Here is a 20,202-nt window from a genome sequence, read left to right on the forward strand (position 1 = left end):
GTGTAGTAGAACATACCTGTAGTCCTAGCTACTCCAGAGACTGAGATGGGAGGATCGTCTGAGCCCAGGAAGTCAAGGTTGCAGTGAACTGTGACCATGCCACTGCACTCCAGCCTGGGCAATCTGAGTGAGACCCTGTCTCAAAAATATAAAAATAAAAAAATTTTTGGCTGGGCATGGTGGCTCATGCCTGTCATCCCAGCACTTTGGGAGGCTGAGGCTGGCAGATCACTTGACAACACAGTGAAACCCTGTCTCTACTAAAAATACCAAAAAAATTAGCTGGCTGTGGTGGCACGTGCCTGTAGTCCCAGCCATTTGGGAGGCTGAGGCAGAAGAATCACTTGAACCTGGGAGGTGGAGGTTGCAGTGAGGCGAGATCATGCCAGCTTGGGGAACAAGAGTGAAACTCCATCTCAACAAAACAAAATAAAATAAATAATAGGTTTAAAAAATTGTTTAAATATGTCATTTTGGAGGAAAATGTAATCTAACCCCAAAGCGAGGCAGGCCATTGAAAAGCAAGGAGGCTTGAGGGTAAACAGGAATGTTGTTGGATTCATCGTCTGTCTATGATTCTATCCTAACCTCCTGACCCATTGTCTCTTCCTGTCCAGGGGTTGCTGTGGCCCTGAAGCAAGCTATGACTCTGGAATTTAAAGTTTATCAGCACCAGGTGGTGGCCAACTGCAGGGCTCTGTCTGAGGCACTGACGGAGCTAGGCTACAAAATAGTCACAGGTACAGACACGCTGTTCTTGTGGTTGCATTAAGGCTTACTCCTCAGTTTGTCCTCCTAGGATGTGACCCAGGCACTGCTGCTGGAGCTGCAATGACTGGGGACCACTTTGGGAGGAGGTCAGTCTCACCTCCAGCTGGAAAGCCTCCCCCTGCCTCAGGCCAGCCAGCTGCCCCTTTGGGTGAGCCACAGATGATGGGAATAGTGGCTGCCATTGGTCACCAGCATGAGGACTGCATGTCCTCAGAACAGCTTTGCAGGACTACCTGAGGCTCACCTGAGAGAGGCTGGGCTGAAGTGGTCACACACCTGGTAGGTGGCAGAGCCAGGACTCTGGTCTGTGGTGATGCTTTGCACTGTGCTCACTACGTGGGGGTGCAGCTCTCCCCACTGGGAGTGGGGCCTCCTGGTTTGCCACATGTTCCTGGGGAGTTGGCTTGCTATATATAGCCATGTTTGCTTGGATCTATACATTCTGGAGCCAATGGACTGTGAATGAGATGGACTTCCCAGGTCAGGGCCCGACACTGGGGTGCCATCCACCTCACAGTCTCTGCAGGCTTTCACGGGGAGAAGGCCTTTTTTTGGCAGGCAGTATACTCGATCCTCCTGAGGAAGGGCAACTTTATTCCTGGGCCCACGAGGCTGCCGATTGTGCTAACAGTGGTGTGGTCCAGGAATATGGGTCCTGCTGTGTGTTTACCCAAGCGCCTACTCCCTGCACTATGCCTTTTGCCCTTTATGGGGATTACAGGCCCTCTGGTCTAAGGAGTGGGGCTCCCACCCAACCCTGTGTGTGCCACAGTCCTGGGAAGACCGGGCCAGCGCCGTGTCCTCAGCAGCAGCCGGGAAGGCTGGGCTGGTGCCGTCTCCTCAGTAGTGCTGGCCACACCCGCTTTTATGTTTTACCTCACTTCTGTTCTCCTATCATCCTCCATGTCTTCAAATAATAAAGCCCAAGAAGTCCTAGTGTGGATTGTGACCTTCAGGTGCTTTTGCTCAGGAGTCCCCAACCTCCAGGCCACGGACTAGTACTGGTTTGTGGCCTGTTAGGAACCCAGCCGCACAGCGGGAAGTGAGCTGGCGGAGAGATCATTGCCGCCAGAGCTTCGTCTCCTGGCAGATCAGTGGCAGCATTCAATTCTCGTAGGAGTTGAACCCTGTTGTGAACTGCACATGTGAGGGAGCTAGGTTGGGCCTCTTTTGAGAAACTATCCTTTTTTCCCCCTCTGATTATACCTGCATCCTTATAAGAATCTAATGCCTGATGATCTGAGGTGGAAGTTTCATCCTAAAACCATCCCCCTATGCCATCTGTAGAAAGCTGTCTCACAAAACCAGTTCCTGGTACCCAAAACAGGAACCACTGTGGGTCCCTGTTTCTCTTTTGTTTTTTGAGACAGAGTCTCACTCTGTTGCCCAGGCTGGAGTGCAGTGGCACCATCTTGGCTCACTGCAACCTCTGCCTCCAGGGTTCAAGCAATTCTCCTGAGTCAGCCTCCCGAGTAGCTGGGATTACAGGCAGGTGCCACCACGCCTGGCTAATTTTTGTATTTTTAGTAGAGATGGGGTTTCACCATGTTGATCAGGCAGGTCTCGAACACCTGACTTTGTGATTTGCCCGCCTCGGCCTCCCAAAGTTCTGGGCTTACAGGTGTGAGCCACCCCACCTGGCCATGTCCCTGTTTCTCAAATTTGGGTGTGCATACCACCCCTGGGGCTGCTGGTGTGATGCACATTCTGACCAGATCTCGGGTGATGCTGGTCTGGGAGCCAACCTTGGAGTTGTGAGGGTTTAGGCCATAGTCCCTGACACCACGGGCATCTCATGGCATGGGCCTGCCCTCTCCCTGGTGACTTTGTCATTGTCATTCTGCCCTCTGAGGACCTGATGTACACGGCTGAAGCAGATAATGCTTGTGAATGCCCCTTTGTGCCTGACAAAGTGAGAAACACTATTCAGTATCTGACTTAAACCTCATGACAGCCCTGTGAATGATTGGTCTTTTTGTTACAAATGAGCATCTGAGATCTGACGTTCCACAATGTTGAGCTGCTTGCCTAAAGCCACACTGCAAGTGGGTGGGCACAGCTGTGGGGCTGCAGAGCCAAGCTGGAGCCCTAGCTCACCCTCATCTTCAAAGGCATCCTGCATACAGCTCAGAGGCAGAGGCCCGAGCACCGTCAGCACCCAAGGCAATACCCCAACTTAATGAAGGTTCAAAGTGGTAGAATCCTCCTGTGTAACCTTGGGGCAGGTCCAGAAAACTGTTAGCCTTGCTGTTGTCACCTTACCATTTTGATAGTATCATTAGCCTCACAGGATCCTGGTAAAACCCACCGCAGGCTAGTACAGTGTCTGGCACCTAATGTGCTCTATGAGCATGCGCCTTACCCCGCCAACACAGTAAATTGAACCACTGCCTAATACTCATGTTGCCTTCGGGGAGCCTTCAATGTTAGGGAATTGCCCAAGCAACTTGTCGGAGAAAACAAGCCAGGAGCAGCCTCAGGAAGCTGTCTCTTCTCCAGGGGAGTGTCAGTCCCTCTTCTGTGTGATCAGTTACGCCTTTCAAAAGTGCTTTGGGCTTCCTTTCACTTTCAGGCCTGGGCATCTCTCGTGGGTGATTAGAATCCCAGGGCATGTGGCGAGTGTGCGCACCTTCCTGACCTCATCTGCTTTGGCCTCCTTCACCCTCACCTCCATTTCTCAGAGAGATTCCTTCACGGCATAGACTTAGCCTGCATTTCTATGTGTCCAACTTTGTTTCCAGGCGGTTCTGACAACCATTTGATCCTCGTGGATCTCCGTTCCAAAGGCACAGATGGTGGAAGGGCTGAGAAGGTACTAGAAGCCTGTTCTATTGCCTGCAACAAGAACACCTGCCCAGGTGAGAATCATCCTTGGCCTTCCCCTTCATTCCACACCCATCCGCATTTCTTCTGGCCAAAGTTGTAGCTGATGAAGATATTGGCACTGGGGACAGACCTCCGATAAAAACTGCAGCGGGGGCTGGGCAAAGTGCTCACGCCTGTAATCCCAGCGCTTTGGGAGGCCAAGGCAGGCGATCACTTGAGGTCAGGAGTTTGAGACCAGTCTGGCCAAAATGGTGAAACCCTCTCTACTAAAAATACAAAAATTGTCAGGCTGCGGTGGCTTATACCTGTAATCCCAACACTTTGGGAGGCTGAGGCGGGCAGATCATGAGGTGGGCGAATCATGAGGTAAAGAGATCAAGACCATCTTGGCAAAATGGTGAAGCCCTGTCTCTACTATTTTTAAATTTATTTTTATTTTAAAATCTCATCTTGAATTGTACCATCTCTACTAAAAATACAAAAATTAGCTGGGTATGGTGGTGCGTGCCTTTAGTCCCAGCTACTCGAGGCTGGGACAGGAGAATCACTTGAACCCAGGAGGCAGAGGTTGCAATGAGCTGAGATTGCGCCACTGCACTCCAGACTGGTGACAGAGCAAAACTCTGTCTCAAAAAAAGAAAAAAAAATACAAAAATTAACTGAGCAAGGTGGTGTACACCCATAATCCCAGCTACTCAGGAGGCTGAGGCAGGAGAATTAATGTGAAGACAGGAGGCAGAGGTTGCAGTGAGTAGAGATTGCACCACTGTACTCCAGCCTGGGCAACAGAATGAGACTCAGTCTAAAAAAAACAACTGGAGTAGGGGTGGGGACCATACCTTGGCTGTCTCTTGGCTGTGCCTTTGGGCTTGGCCCTGATCCTTCCAGGGAGCAAAAAGACTGATGTGAAGCCTTTGGAGATGGTACATTAATTAGATGAGGGAGGTGAGGGCCTCTGGAATCCAGAGGCTGCATTTCTCTGTGGGTTGTTAACAAAATATTGATGACACATTTCAGACCCAGACAGATGTTAATCTCATGTTTAGGAGCAAGAGACACATCAGACTACTTTGTGTACAAATAAATAAGAGTAGCCAAAATGTGGTTGTACCCACTTGTGCCTTGGGTTCTACCTTTAGTTTCTGAATCAGTTGTAGTGTCCTTGCTAGAGACAACCAGTATCCTCAGGCCAGTTCTCTTTTGCCCACTTGTCCCTTTAAAATGCACCATTGTCACAGTGGTGAGTGTGGCTTAGGGACAGAGCCCCGTTTATCTTGTAGGTGACAGAAGCGCTCTACGGCCCAGTGGACTGCGACTGGGGACCCCAGCACTGACGTCCCGTGGACTTTTGGAAAAAGACTTCCAAAAAGTAGCCCACTTTATTCACAGAGGTAAGAATAAAAATATGAAAGTTCCCACATCTTATTGTGTGTATTTAGTTTCTGACTGTGATGAGTAGCTGAGACCCTGCCACCCAAAGACAATTCTGCACCAAGGCTGAGTGCTGGGGCGGGAGACAGCAAAAACCACTTAGGTAAATCACCTTGTCTGAGAGGTTTATAAATTTGGGCTGCCCACGATATCTGTCCAAGGGTGGGTGCATCCAAGAGTAACTTCTGAGGTGAACATTGAGACCTCGTGCCTTGCCGCACTCCCCAGCTGGGGGACATTCTGACAGCTGTGCCTCGGCCCGCAGCCATTGTGCCCCACTCTGGTGTGTAGTGTGGGGTGACCCTGAGGTGACTCACTTGTGTCTTGTGGCACAGGGATAGAGCTAACCCTGCAGATCCAGAGCGACATTGGCGTCAGAGCTACCCTGAAGGAGTTCAAGGAGAGACTGGCAGGGGATAAATACAAGAGGGCCGTGCAGGCTCTCCGGGAGGAGGTCGAGAGCTTTGCTTCTCTCTTCCCTCTGCCTGGCGTGCCCGACTTCTAAAGCCACTGGCCCACTCTGAACCTGCCTGCGCCACAGAGGAAGCTGTCTGCTGGAGGACCCCCCGCCTCCTTGAGAGATGGATGAGCTGCTCCGCAGGGACCCATTGACTTGACTACTTGTGCCCTTTGAGGGGGTTTCTTTTGGACTTTTTTCAAGTTTTCTTCACAAATCAAAATTTGTTTAAGTCTCATTGTTAGTAATTCTGGGACAGGTAATTAAAGGATTTAAATTTGAACCTGGCCTTCTCACAGCTGGATATAATCTATAAAACTAAAATACTGTGTAGCCTCTAGGCCGTAATCATTTAGATCATGGTGTAGGGCAAAGCTATTAGAAAGAATCTAGCATTTTACTCTCCCTGGGCTCTACTCTTCCTTACTGCAGCAGAGAAGAAATGCCCATGTCCGCTGCTTGGAAACACTGCCACTCTTACTATCTTGTTATCCAGTGGCATGCCAAAGGAGAACTGAATTAGCCTCTGAAGCTTCTGCTATGTACTGTAAATCAGAAGTCTACGTTAGCCAAGTATACACAAGGTGCACCCTGTATGGTGGGAAGGTTTTGCTGTCAGTAGCTAAAAAATATGCTGTAGATTGTTCTCTAGTGGATTAAAAAAAAAATGGTGTAGAAATGGTCTTCTCCTCCCTCCATCCTGGTGTGAGAATCAACCAGGCTTTCCTGCTACCAACTCCCTCCCATAATCAGGAAGCCAAATGTCACCTTCCCAAAGAAACTTTATTTTCACATAGCTGAAGTGCAAAACATAGATGACCATTTTTAATAAGCACAATCAAATTTTTAACCACAGAATGTCTACAAGAATTATAGCTTTAAAAAATACAACCAATTTTTATATTTCAAAAATATTTGAACTCAAATAAATTAATTTCTTAAAAAGTACACTTCTCATACTATGTGTTTGGCATTGACTCTGGTTAACTCTTGTGCAACACCTACGAGATGCTATCACACACGTGTCAGTCGCACTCCTGCACCAGCCACTGCAACGACTGCTGCTCACGTGGTGGTGGGGACTCACATTCACAAGACAGACAGGAACATGCAGTAATAAAATAGCTTTTTAAAAAATAACACATGAATTCATCACATAGGACTATGCTTTTCACTGCAACCTTGAAGGTGGCATTTATCTCAATCCAATCTGTGACTCCAGCTATTTACTGACAGACAATATGGGTGAGGCACCCTGTGGTCCCACCTTGTAGGTGGCAGCCCCTGCACTCTGGGGTCTAGCCTGTTGGCGTTTGCTTTGTTGTAGGTGGAGCAGCTGCTGCAGAATCTGTGAGTTGTGGGTGAAACACCAGTCCCTACATTTCTGCTGCCAAAGTGGTCTTCAGTTTAGGGGCCTGACCCCTCTGCAGCTGGAGACAAGCTACCTCCAGGGCTGTATGCAGCCTCCACTCCAGGGCAGGGTGGAATAAGCACTCCCAAGAAGCTGGGCCCCTACCAACAGATTAATCAGCTGCAGAGTGCTTATCGCTATCCCCACACTCCCATCCCCTCCTGCCTCCTTTTCACAGCTTTAACCAAACCTTGATTACATAAGGCCAGACTAGGTCAGGGCTCGAAGGAAAATGGGCTCAGAAAAACTTAAGTTTGCCCAGCCCTGTCAGCTGAGATTGGTTTTGTTTTGCTTTCCAGCCAGAAGTAGAAACTTACTTTTTCCTTTTTGCAGAGTTAAAACCGTATCTCCAGTTTTATTATGTTCCATCACAATATTGGGGCAAAACCAGAAAGGTGGCTGGTTTGCTTCAAAGCACAAACCCAGGCACTGTCTTCTGCGCTTTACCGGGAGGTGGGAAGGTAAAGGAGACTACCCACCATAGGGGCTTAGCTCCTCCAAAGACCTTGCACACCTTCTGATAAACCCCCTGGCTGAGGCAGTGCTACTGGCTGTGCAGACAACGACGGGACAGCAGCACCAGACTCAACGTGCAGCACCGGGTCTGGGCCACGGGGCATGTTCGGCACTGCAGGCAGCAGTCAGCATACGCAAGACATTCAGTGAGCAGAGGGCTGCTCTCAGCCTCCAACTGCAGCCACCCGGGCACGTGAGATGAAATCAGTGGGCCTTCCTAGGATTGTGAAATAGACTTGTCATTTGTGTGAGGTTGAAATCTACTATACTTCAAATATAGCAACTGTTTTCAACCACTGAAGCAAAGAAGGTAAAGGCCAGATGGGGAATGAAAGGTAAGATCCTTTCATTTCCACATTGGGGAGCAATGTGTGTGACTTCAACTGTTGGAGTAAACGATATATGGAAAAGCCACAATTTCTAAAATCCCAAAGGAGTGACGTTCCTGGGGAAACAGGCGTGAGGCCACAGCTCAGGCTGATGTGTTCTGTGCGACATAAAAAGCTGTGGCCTGATCTCTAAAGTGGGGCTTCTGAAGATCACCAGTCCACAGCTACCTGCCTGGCTAGTTTCTTAACCTAGACTGCTTCAGAAATGGGGAGTGGGATAATGGACTGGAGGAAAAGCTGGCACAACTCAGACAACCAGTTTCAGTACCTGGGCCCTCAAAGCAATAGAGAGGACTGAGGAAGTAGCAGGGACACTGATGTCATCTATTTTCTGGAAAGTGTTATTTTTTATGGTTTCATTAAAAACTTATTAACCTTCTACTGGAGAATACCTCAAATGAAAAAAAATTTTTTTTTGAGATGTAGTTTTTGCTCGTTGCCCAGGCTGGAGTGCAGTGGTGTGATCTCACCTCACTGCAACCTCTGCCTCCCAGGTTCGAGCGATTCTCTGTCCTCAGCCTCCCAAGTAACTGGGATTACAGGCACATACCACCAGGCGTGGCTAACTCTTTTTGTATTTTTAGTAGAGGCGGAGTTCCACCATGTTGGTCAGGCTGGTCTTGAATTCCTGACCTCAGGTGATCCACCCGCCTTAGCATCCCAAAGTGCTGAGATTACAGGCGTAAGCCACTGTGCCCAGCTTCAAATGAAATTGTTGATGAGATTAGTCCCACTGTATAGGTCTCACCACTGAGGTTTAGAGATGTGAGACTCAGGGTAGGTTTCAGTTCCCTGGAATGGAGCGGGCACAGGGAGTGGCAGGGCTTCCCAGTGTTAACTAACTGCCTCTGCCCAAGCTATGACTCAGTTCTAGGACCACTTCAAGATCCCTTTGAAAGGAAACATACTTAGCATCAAGTAATCCTTTGAAATTGCCACATTGAAAAGTTAGTTTTTAACTCAAATATAAATCAGGGAGCTCACACACTAGTCATGTAGCCATCTTTACTTAATGAAGAACCACTTTGAGGGAGATCGCCCTGCTTGCTGCTTCTATGGCTGTCCCTGAGACAGTCTGTTCTGTTTACGCCCCAGCAGCCTCTTGCCTTACGTCTCGGGACTTTCGGAGCTGCCCTTGAGGGTGTGTGCCAGCAAATACACCAAGTGGACTTCACTTAGGACCACTAGAGTGCAAAGCTTCAGCTTCTAGAAGTCCAAGTGTGGCTGCAATTCAGGATCTGCCCCAAACTCATCAGCCTTTCCCAAGTATCCTAGGTGAGAAGAGTATGAGCTGTGAATTTCTGTGATGGTGTGACAGGAATGCCACAGTGGTGGTGCCAATGATAATTTACTGACCTTCCTGCTCAGAAAAAATGTTGCACAGTTATGGCCTTGGAGGCATAAGTAGACAGCAGTTAGCCAGCCTGTGAGAAAACAAATCAGCATCTAGAACAGGACGGGAGGGAGCCATGACAGATAAGGGAGTCCACAATGAGAAGCAGGCTCCCTGCGCAGCCTGCCTCTAGTGCTAGTAACAGATGTTTCACATTTAAAGCCTGCCAAGGCATCACTGGCAACTCTCCTGTCTGTGAACATGCACAATGGGCACAGGTTCAGAGAACTGATGAGATGTAGGCAGCGCCGTCTGCCACAAAAGGTTCTCCATGGCAGCCCCAAGAACAAAATCACACACCTCTGATGGGAGCAAGGACCCTGAACAGAAGCCAGTGGCTGGAGCCAACGGGCCATCCCCTTACATCGAAGACTTGGACTGGGGGGAACCACTGGAGTGACGTGATGCAAGCCTTCTTTAGTCACTCTCGGCTTCCACCAGGGGTCTCTGCCTCCTTAATGAGAAGAGAAGCTGGCTGGCTCTGTGATGACCTTGAGGGTGTCCTACAGATGCACACCCAGGGCTGATTCAGGTCCATTTCAGCACAATTTTTGTGGAACAAATTAAAGAAGCAGTAATACCCAGAACTATCCCCACTTAGGAAATAAAATTTTCAAGGCTGCAAGAAACCTCTGTCTACAAACCAGTGACCATTGCCTAAGGAGGCTCAGGGAGGACGGGATCACTATCAGTGAAACAGGTGCTGGAGGAACCAGGGGGTGTCTCCTTTCTAGTCTCAATTGTCTTCAGAAGGAGGGCTCAACTGGGGACGGCCGTGAGCTGTGGTGACTGAGGTGCACACAGTCTCCCAGAGGCAGAACCTGAAGAGCACCACGTGGGAGCTTATCCAGGAAATCCATGCCATCTGAGTTCTCATTGGCCAGGCCAACCACCTGCACCAGCTGAACAGAACCGTGCTGTCCCATGCCCACGAGACCCAGTGAGAGGTAGTGAAGTGGTTGCAAAGGTTTGTATGGGTGGGAGCTGGAGTATGGCCTCTGCCATGTTCACTCGGGTCTGCAGCCCTTCCCGATGAGAATACTCAGTGCTCATGTGCTCTGGCCGGCAGGAGCTGCTAGGCCGCTTCACACTGGGACTACTCAACGCTCTGCTCATTCCTGGCAAATAAGCATGGGGAGTGAGTCCCAAGGCCCGCTCATAGGCATTTCTCTCCCTGGTAAGGTGGCAAGGACAGGGGACAGGGTACTGCTCATGCTCTGTGGCCCTGAGGCCCAGAAGGTTGCATGTTTCCCATGACCCAGACAGTGGCAGCCTTTCTTCCTCCCACTGGCTGGTCCAGGGCCTACCCTGGGAAAGTGAGCTCCAGGAGGCCAAATAAAGGGCTGTGCCTGGGTCTGAAGGTGGCAATGGGTGTTCTGCCCTCCTGTTTTCCACCAAACTACGACAGGTAGCCGGCTGCCACCCTCGCTCATTTTGCCACTCAAGTGTCCAGTAATGCTGAATACGGCCCGTGTGCTCCTCCCATCAGGCTTTGGCCTTCCTGCCCTCACCCTGCCCCACCAAGGGACTGGTGGCTTCCCTTCTGCTCTGGCTGCCAGTCCTCAGAAAACCAAGGCCACCTCCACATCCAGGGGCCACTCTTCACCAAAAAGCTGAATGTAGCTGTCACCGTCCCTCCAGACGCCTTTAGAGGGGGCCAGGCTCCACTTCTGCCCACGTCCAACTTGAAAGCTACCAGGAACCATGTGGGAACCATGCTGCCAGACACCAGCAACCTGAACAGTCCAGCTCAGGTAACTGTTTGGTCATGCCAACCCCTTCCCTCCCCACACCCTGAGTCACAGGTGTTGGTCACAGTGGCTGGGACCGACCTCAGATTTTATACAAAAAGCTGGGGACATAGTCAAACCTGAGCATGGGGTGGCTGGTCCCTGGAGATTCCTGCATGTAGTGCAGCTTCAGCAGCTCAGCCAGGTACTGGACCACCCTGACATCCTCATTCACCAGACCCAGGGTCAGCTTTAGGAAGCTCGCCTGGCGGCTGGCTACCAGCTCCTCTGTCTCCTTGTCATGGGTAGGCAAGTGCAGGTGGTGGCAGAAGGTGTAGAGGAAAGCCTTGGAGCAGAGCTGGGTGAGCATGCTCTGGACATGCAGGTAGTAGGTGCTGCCTCGTTTGATCTGTGTGCGGTGGTCTGCCAGGCGGGGCACCAGGGTTCCTCTGTAGAGGGGGCAGCGCAGGGTTTTGTTGTCAAGGTCCAGGATGCTCGTGTAGCGGCTGTAGCGGCTCAGGGCGTGGAGGGTACCGGCACCGGCAGGTGAGGCCACTCTGAAACATACAGGCCAAGGTCAGGAGGAAAGGCAAGGGCCGGGAAAGTGGAGGCAGAAGCTTGGGAGGTGAGGCGTCCTGTCCCCAGGCCAGCACCCACCCAGCCAGCACGCACCAGCTCTTCCTGGAAGGCAAATCTGATCATCATGGTCTTCAAAGGACTCCTCACCACTCTCAGGATCAAAGTGACCCACAAGGCCCTTTGTGGTCCAATTCATGCTGAATGGACTCTCTTTTGGAGCCATGGCAAGCTTTCAGTGGACCCTCAAAATTACAAACCTCTTTGTTCTGCCTGAAATACCCTCTCCCTCTTGTACTTAGCTCAATTTAAACCATATTCAGCCTTCCCTGATCTCTGATTTTCTGCTGTGACCTTGGCCAAGTTCCTTAACCATTCTGAACCTCACCTATGAGATGGAGATAACAGTTCCTACTATTTTTATTTATTTATTTATTTATTTATTTTGTTTGTTTGTTTGTTTAGAGATAGAGTCTTGCTCTGTTGCCCAGGCTGGAGTGCAGTGGCATGATCATGACTCACTGCAGCCTCCACCTCCTGGGCTCAACCAATTCTCCCACCTTGGCCTCCCAAGTAGTTGGGACTATAGGCGTATGCCACCACACCCAGATAATTTTTTGTAGAGACGGAAGCTTGCTGTGTTGCTCAGGCTGGTCTTGAACTTGTGGGCTCAAGTGATCCTCCTGCCTTGGCCTCCCAAAGATTTGGGATTTCAGGCATGAGTCACTGTACGAGCCAGTTACTACTGTCACATCCCTCACAGAGTCGCTGTGGTGACAAAATGAGTTGTGTTTACGACAGTGCTAGCCCTCGGTGGGCACTGTCATCACCATCACTACTTTCAGCCTAGCACTGACCAGTGGGGTGACTGCTGTTTGTTCACTGGCTTCTCCCACTGGACAAAGAAGCTCCTGGATTCTAGAGTCCCAGGACTACATCATCTCATGCCCTCAATGCCTGGCACATCAGAGCCAGGAAAAGCCAGTGTTCACTCAGTGAGGGAAGCGGTTCCTTAAATACCCTCCTGGAGCAGCTTCCCCAGAGGAGCAGGGACTGCCCTGTTAGGGCCTGGATATTTGGGGCTTATGTCAGACAGGCATTATGTAAAAAGGACTGACAGTGACTTGGGACCAAGGTAATCTAGTACTTTTTCCTTCCTGGGTTTTATCTTCTTGTGTATTTAACAGTCATTTACTGAGCACCTATAACATCCCAGCATTGCTCTGGGAGCTAACCCTGTAATGAAGAATGACCTGGAACTCCTGTCCTTCACGAGCTCAGTCTGATTGGGAAGAAAAGAAATGTGCACAAGTACAGCAAAGTGAAGGGAGACGTGGTCTCGTTCTCCCTGAGAGAGGCCGTAGTTGGGAAGACCTGGGGGGTTAGTGGGGTTGCTTCAGAGCGGGCCCTTAGAAGCAGCATGGGCTCTAGGGACTGAGGGCATAGGAGACCATGGCAAAAGCCAGGTCACAGAAATGGGACCATAGTGGCAGCACTGGGCTATGGACTGCATGCATCCCACAGGCGTGGAAGAACTGGGGCCTACAGGTGGCTGACATCTAAGAAAGCTCACAATGGCAGTGAGACGGCTCTCCACAACCCATGCTGTGCAGTCTGTGTTCCGGGGCCTTCTCAGCTGTCTCTATTGCCTTCACTCTTACTTCCCCAAAGTGGGGCTGTCCAGAGTCAAACACCTCCCAAGCTCCGCATATCCAGCTCCACAGGTGCTGCCGCCACAGGGCACCCAGGCCTCACCTCCCACTTTTTGCCACTCTATCTCTGCTGGGACACCTGCTCTCAGGTCCAGCATCCCTTGATGCTGCTCTGATACCTGCCCCAATGGTGACAACACTTCTTTTGGAAGAAGCTGGCTATTCTAACTGTTCCTCCACTTCTGTTTCCATAAAACTCCTCCTCAGGAGGCCAGATGACACAGGAAAACAAAAGCCCCAGGCTTCCAGCCGCCAGGTGCACAGCACCCCAACTGCAGCCTCACACTGCACTTCCCACACCTGCCACAGGTGGACACCTCTTCACTGATGAGGACACAGAGGACTGGATGAGGCGGTGGCTTTTTCAAGGTCACCTAGCTAGCAAGTGGCCAAACCAGGACTCAACCCAGGGCCTCTGACACATGCTAGGCTAGCATTTTCTTCTGCCAGAAGCAAGCTCTGCTTCTCAGTCTGGGCTTGTGACTGCTGCTTAGTAAGCAATATGATGACGCCTGGTGTTCACTTAAAATGACGGTGGGGCCAGGTGTGATGGCCCCCGCCTGTAATCCCAGCACTTTGGGAGGCTGAGGTGGGTGGATCATTTGAGACCTGCCTGGCCAACATGGTGAAACCCTGTTTCTACTAAAAACACAAAAATTAGCCTGCCATGGTGGCACATACCTATGATGCCAGCTACTGGAGAGGCTGAGGCACAAAAATCACCTGAGCCTAGGAGGCTGAGGCTGCAGTGGGCCAAGATGGCATCACTGCACTCCAATCTGGGCAACAGAGCAAGACTCTGTCTCAAAAAAAAAAAAAAAGCCCACAAAACAAAAAACTCCACAAAAGACAGGGGACCAGCTTGGCTGTTAGGCCATCTCTTCTCCCCACAGATAGTTGAGCTGACTACAAGCATTTCCAGGCAGAGTGAAAAAAATCAAGGGCCAGCAAGCCTGGTGGTCTGAAGTGAGGGTCCTGAGAGCTAGTCCATCATCTGAGGAGGGGCCTGGGTGAGGAGAGACACTTCTGGGCTGTGGTGCTCTGAGTGCAGAGCCTCTGCAGCGCAACACCTCTGAGGACAGGAAGGTCACAACCAGCCAAGACATCTCTCCTGCTTGTGATTTTTAAAGCCAGGCCTCAGGTGGGCCCCAGTCTGCCTGCCTGTGTAGGTGCCGGTTCCGCCCTCCGAGTGCTTCTCAGGGCCTAGCACTGCACTGGGCTGTGCTCTTTGGACATGGACTAAATGTGGACCCTTCCAATGGCTCTCAGGTGGGCCCCGCGAGCCCTTCAGAGGCGTTCAACACAATTTGGTGACTGAATAAATAAGAGGAGATGGCTGGTCCGAATGTACACAGCGAGTGGTGGCAGCACCAGGACCTGACCCAGACCACCCACTGCTCCCACTAACTGCCACGGCCCACAACAGTTTCATCTTATGATACCTGCAGGTGGCATCTACTGCTCACCTCCCCCAGGAATTTTCTGGGTAAGCTGTAGCCCATCCCATTCCACTTCTGGCCCCTCAGTGGACCCTCTAGGGTACAGGGCTCTCCACCCTTGCCCACCTCACCTCACACCTGTGCAGGACACTGGAGGCAGATGCTCCCAGTGCCCAACATCTGCACATGCTCTGAAGGGTGTAGGAGCACTTACTGGGAGAGCAGCCTAATTCTTTCCCCCCGAGTCATCTGTCCCTTCTGATGGGCCTTTTGCTTTTACAGATGGATGCCTCCTGCAGTCTGGATGGCGAGGGCCACAGATAAATTCCACGTCCTAACTCACACCAACCGAATCAGAACTTCGAGGGGTGTGACTCAGGAATCCATGATTTTAAAAACTTTCCCTAATAATTCTGACACAGCCGGGGGACAGACAGGCATTGGCAACCACCTAGGAACTCCAACCCCTTCACAGGACAGACAAGGAAATGGAAACCAGAGAGGGGAATGATTTGCCAAAAGTAACACAGTGGTAAGGACTGGGCCCCATCTAGAAGCCAGGCCGCCTGATTTTGGCTCCACCACACCAATATGCCCCATCTGTATTTGGCCAAGGCCCTTCCCCACCACCTGGAACCAGTTACCTCTGCAAACCAATAAGCTTCCACTTCTGAAAATCCATAATGTGCAAAGGGGAGGAGGCCCAGTGTTTCACCGGCTTAGCGTAGCAGCCATAGCTGGGGACAAAGATGGCCAGTGCAGTCACCAGCTTCCTGACTATGGCCTCATCTTCCCCCAGGACCACGAGTGTCCTCCCGCTGAGCAGGGAGTAGATGGCTGGGTGGGCAAAGGGGTACTGGCGGATGAATTTTAAGGCGTTCTGGCCAGCCCTCTTTTTATGCCTATCGGAAGATAGGCTGGCAGGATAAGCAGAGGGGATCCTGTCCGAGCTGGTGGAGGCAACACTGCTCACGTAGCTGGTGGTGTCTGAGTAGTTGTCCAGGCTGGTCTTACTGATGTCCCGGCTAGCCAGCAGATGGCCCGGGTCCAGCTCATAAGCAGGAAACCCTTCATAACTATTGTCTTGGGAAGAAAGGTTGGCATTTTCCACTGAAAAGTCAACACGGAACCCCTGGTCCTTCTGCCTATGGCGCTGTGGGGGGATGCTCACCACTCCATCCTCGTCAGAGTGAATATGGGCTGGAGTGGAGGGCAGCACCAGCTGACCGTCACTCTCCTTCCCAATACAGCAGGAGGAGTCTATTTGTGATGGAGTGTTTTCCACACTGCCCTCCTCTGTCTCACCCAGCTCCAGAGGGCTCATGCTTGCCTCGAAGTGGATGGCTCCCTCATTGTCTTCTGCAAATGATTCTTCTTCATTAATGGCACTTGGGTAGCTGGCCTTAAAGTCATCAGGGATGAGGGCCTCAGAGGGGCAGGTACTGAGGACTTCAATACTGTCCTCACTGATGGTCCTATGGCTGACTGCTTTGCTCCGAACCACCTGGGGGCTCAATGGTACTGTGAGGCTGGCCTGGCTGTCAGACTTAGAAAGCACAGAGGTGGATTTCTCTGTGCCCAGGACTTCAATGCTTTCACCACTGCTGATACTCCCTTTCATATCCATATCCAGGTAGTCCAAGTTTTCCTGGGGGTCAAAACTGCTCAACTCTGTCACCTCCACTTCCTTGTATTCCTCATCTCCAAGTTCCTGCTCCATCTTGATCAGCACAGACTCCACACTGGACTTGTAAGAACCAACACTAATTAACACTTTAGGAATTGGGCATTCTTCTAGAGACCTGGAAGCCGGCCTGTCTTGACTGGGCTTAGAGGATAGTCTCTCTTGTTTCTCCACCATCCTGTCATCAACCTCCACAAAGTCTTCAAAGAGAAAGTTTGTTATGTGCTGTTGTTTTAGAAGTGCTCTATCAATCTGACTGGTCAGGAGGTAACACAGGTCTCCTCTGAACATGTGCTCAATGTGGCTGAGCTGAGCCAGGGTCTGGGTGAAATATTCAGTGTCACAGAGCTCCTCCAAGGTCTTCAACTTCTTGTCAAAACACTTGGTGGACTTTGCTTTGATAAGTTTTGGGGTGTAGGCTGGTCTGCAGGTGTAAAGGTCTGTATCAGGAGACTCATCAGGGTTAGAGGTAGTGGATGCCTGGCTGGCCTGATCCTGGGTGTGCTCCATCTCTCTAGGACACAAATCAGACCCCTTCAACTTCCGATGAGGGTATGAGCGGATCTGCTTCAGCAGGTCCTGATGTTCAATGATGGACTTCTCCACACTAGCCAGTTCATTGGCTTTCTCAATTGCCTGAGATGAGTAAAAGCCTTTGTCATTGGCTTTCTTCTGGATCTCCGTCTCTGTGTGCAGCACTGTCCTGGTGTAATCCAAGTCTTTCAGCTTTTTTTCAAGTTCCCCAGCAAATGCCTTCCTGTTCCCAGTCTTCAAGCACTCAGAAGCTCTGGAAAATTCGGCGGAAAGTTCCTGGAACTGCTGCATGATTTTATGCTGGTCTGCAGAGATATAAGCCATGCAAAAGGGCCTCACGAAGCCACGGGCCTCCAGGTCATATAGGGTAAGGTGGTGCACATATGCAAAGGCTCCCTCCTTGGAGTCTCCCAGCACCACCTTGGAGTCCTCCACGAAGTTCAGCTTGGGGTAAGCAGATCCAGGAGGATGGCCCACGAAGGAAGCCTGGTAATCCACAGACATGATACGCAGAGAGAAGTAATTGAGATCAAAAGTGCCAAAAACTTTGGTGTCATTGGGGATGGTCAGTAAGGGTTGGGGTCCCACCTGCTCAGAGAACTCGGAAATAAGAATGAAGTCCCTCGAGAACTTGGCCCCGGACAGTTTTGACCAGGGGTTAGCACCCTGGCTGGCGAAGGGGAAAAGTGGCACAGAGTACTCCTCTGGCAGGGTCGGCTCATTGTAAGGCTCTTCCTCATATTCTTCCTCTTTGGTGAAGGCCACTACGTCAGGGGCGCTGATCATATTTCCAGATATATGAAGAAAACATTGAGAGGAAGTGGGAAAAAATGCGGTGTTAATCGACGCGCAGAAGGCGGGCCTCCGGAGAACGAAGCGAAGCCCTTGCGGCCTTCTTTGCGACTGGCCCAACCCGGAGTCCTAGGGTGATTCTCACACACCAGAGAACTTGAATTCTAGCCACCCCCTCAGAGTTGTAGCTCCTCCGGAGCTCTTGGAGGCCTCATGAACGTCAAGGCCGCAAACCCAACTGCCCTTCTCTTCTTCCTCCGGCGAGCGCGGCCAGCAGAAGAAACCTGCAGCGAGGTCACCTGCACTCCCTGGAACCCACCGCGACAGCAACAGCCCGGGCTTTGAACCAGGCTTAAAGCGAGGCTACGGGCCGCCGCAGGGGTCAGCCAAGCGCTGCCGTGCCCCACTGCCGGAGGGCAGAAACCGTCGCGGCTCGTAGGACGCCACAACCCGGATCCAGCTACTGCGGCGCCGCCATCTTGGTATCACATGACTCCTGGCCTCGGCACCGCGTGACCCGGAAGCGTCCTCGTAGACTTCCGAGCAAGAGAAAAAAAAAAAGTCGTGAGAAAGAGAGGGCCTTAGATGGGCGTGTCCGGCGGCTCCTCCCAAGAAAGAGTCTCATTAACCAACTGCCCGGAAGTAGGGGAAAGCGGGGCGGAGTGACGTGGGGGCGTGCTAGGGGGAAACGTGTTTGGACTAGAGGCCAGGAGCGCGGGCCAGTCTAGGAGTTGTAGTTCCAGGTCGTTGTGAGGCGCGCGCCTGGAGGAAGTGGCTGGAGAAGGCGGGCGGAAGCTCCAGCCAAGATACTGGGTTCGGTGCTGAGGCGGCGGCGGCGGCGGCGGCACGGAAAAGGCTCAGTGACTGAAGCTCCAAAGGCCAGCAGGCTGGTGGGACGTGACCGAAAGGAGGCTCTAGTTCCCTTCCTGTGGGTGCCAGGTGGGCATCGCCTCTGGCTTCCCCGGGATGCACCGGCACCCGGGAAGCGGCTGCGGGCGCCAGGCCTAAGGATGATCTTTCCTGTCGCTCGCTACGCGCTCTGGTGTCTGAGACAGCCCGGAGGCCGTGCCTTTTCCCGCGCCGCCATGGAGGTGGCCCTCCGAGGGGTGCGGAAAGTCCTCTGTGTGGCCGAGAAAAACGACGCGGCCAAGGGGATTGCCGACCTGCTGTCCAACGGTCGCATGAGGCGGGTAAGAAAGCGCGTTCCGGTCAGCTGCGTGCCTTAATGGAGGCCCACGGAGCGGGACAGCGTGGTGGGCGCCGGGAATCGAGATGAAGGCGATTATCTCCCGTTTTCTCAGGCCTTACCGCCCCTCGTCTGGACCATTGCAGTGGCCTCCTGTCTGCTCTGGGACTGGAGTGCATTTTACAACGTAGTTGGGGTATTTCACTCATTGGCTTGGAAAACTTTTGTTTTCTTTGCCCACAGCAGGTTCTCAAACTTGCCCGATTCTCGGAACCGCCGCGGGCACTGGTTGGCCTTCGGATTTTGGGTGAGGCTGGGGAAGTCTGTATTTTAATATTCTTCCCTCGAGATTCAGAAATTCCGTTGGGAACTACTGTCCAGATTCCCTTAACTTGGCTTTCGAGCCCTGCCCATCCTGTGCCACATCCGCGGCATCCTACAGCCCTTGCGACTTTCCAGCCTCGCAGTGCATACTGACAGCAACACGCCAAGGTTTGGGGATTAGAGATGAAGTCAGCCCTGTTCCTACCCGAATGCACTGATTCTGAATAAGTGATAAGAATGTGTTCTGCCCACATGGGAGGCACAAACACAAAGGAGGATACGAAAAAGTTTCATGAAGGAGGTGACACGGAGACATAAAGAGCTGTCCAGGAAAATATCTCAGATGACAAAATTAGATCCCAAACTGGTTTTCTGGAGAACTTTTCTAAGCGCGTGGGTGGAAGTTCCGTGCTTGTTCTTCTTTACAGTTCCTAGGGTCTTAAGACTTGTTTCCAGTTCAACGATAGTGGGAGTGAAGCCAGGGTTGTGTGAATGCTGTCTGAGAGCTTTTCCTCTTTCCGGCACTAGAAGTCCTGCTGACCAGCCCCAAGGTTTGTCTACTTCTAGGGCTCTGGGCCTCTTGAAAAATGGTCCCTTCTACACCTAACTAACTTCTTATCCTTAAAGGCTCTGCTGAATTCATTCTCGATCTCTCTTTTTTTTTTTTTTTTTTTTTTTTTTTTTTTTTTTTTTTTTTTTTTTTTTTTTTTTTTTTGAGAGAGTCTTGCTCTGTCACCAAGCTGAAGTGCAGTGGCGTGATCTCGGCTCACTGCAATCTCCGCCTCCTGGGTTCAAGCAATTCTCCTGCCTCAGCCTCCTGACTAAGTAGCTGGGACTACAGGTGCACACCGCCATGCCCACCTAATTTTTGTATTTTTAGTAGAGATGAGGTTTGATCATGTTGGCCAGGATGGTCTCCGTCTCTTGACCTCATGATCTACCCACCTTGGCCCCCCAAAGTGCTGGGATAGCAAACAGGAGCCGGCTTGCCGAACTCATTCTTTCTCTCCGCACCCCCCCTCCACTTTTTT

At 51.4% G+C, this 20,202-nt stretch overlaps 3 protein-coding genes across 6 annotated transcripts in view; 2 read left to right on the plus strand and 1 right to left on the minus strand.

Annotated features, from left to right (window-relative positions):
• Positions 1-6,430, plus strand: part of SHMT1 (serine hydroxymethyltransferase 1) — a 41,351-nt gene extending 34,921 nt beyond the window's left edge. For both annotated transcript variants that reach the window (XM_017514867.2, XM_037733575.1), the window contains 4 exons: positions 618-740; positions 3,513-3,629; positions 4,878-4,988; positions 5,364-6,430. In XM_017514867.2, the coding sequence (XP_017370356.1) occupies positions 618-740; positions 3,513-3,629; positions 4,878-4,988; positions 5,364-5,533 (521 nt within the window). In that variant the 3' untranslated portion in view covers positions 5,534-6,430. The remainder of the gene's footprint in view (positions 1-617; positions 741-3,512; positions 3,630-4,877; positions 4,989-5,363) is intronic.
• On the minus strand, positions 6,250-18,316 carry SMCR8 (SMCR8-C9orf72 complex subunit). The gene is made up of 2 exons (XM_017514864.1): positions 15,296-18,316; positions 6,250-11,481 (listed from the first exon to the last, which is right to left on the minus strand). The coding sequence occupies exons 1-2, from the start codon at positions 17,653-17,655 to the stop codon at positions 11,028-11,030; spliced, it is 2,814 nt and encodes a 937-aa protein (XP_017370353.1). The 5' UTR covers positions 17,656-18,316; the 3' UTR covers positions 6,250-11,027.
• The window catches only part of TOP3A (DNA topoisomerase III alpha), a 40,675-nt gene continuing 38,788 nt past the window's right edge, over positions 18,316-20,202 (plus strand). For all 3 annotated transcript variants that reach the window (XM_017514862.2, XM_017514861.2, XM_017514863.2), the window contains exon 1: positions 18,316-18,851. In XM_017514862.2, the coding sequence (XP_017370351.1) occupies positions 18,672-18,851 (180 nt within the window). In that variant the 5' untranslated portion in view covers positions 18,316-18,671. The remainder of the gene's footprint in view (positions 18,852-20,202) is intronic.

The sequence above is a fragment of the Cebus imitator genome, unplaced genomic scaffold (genome assembly GCF_001604975.1).
Source record: "Cebus imitator isolate Cc_AM_T3 unplaced genomic scaffold, Cebus_imitator-1.0 Scaffold538, whole genome shotgun sequence".
Classification (NCBI taxonomy): domain Eukaryota; kingdom Metazoa; phylum Chordata; class Mammalia; order Primates; family Cebidae; genus Cebus; species Cebus imitator.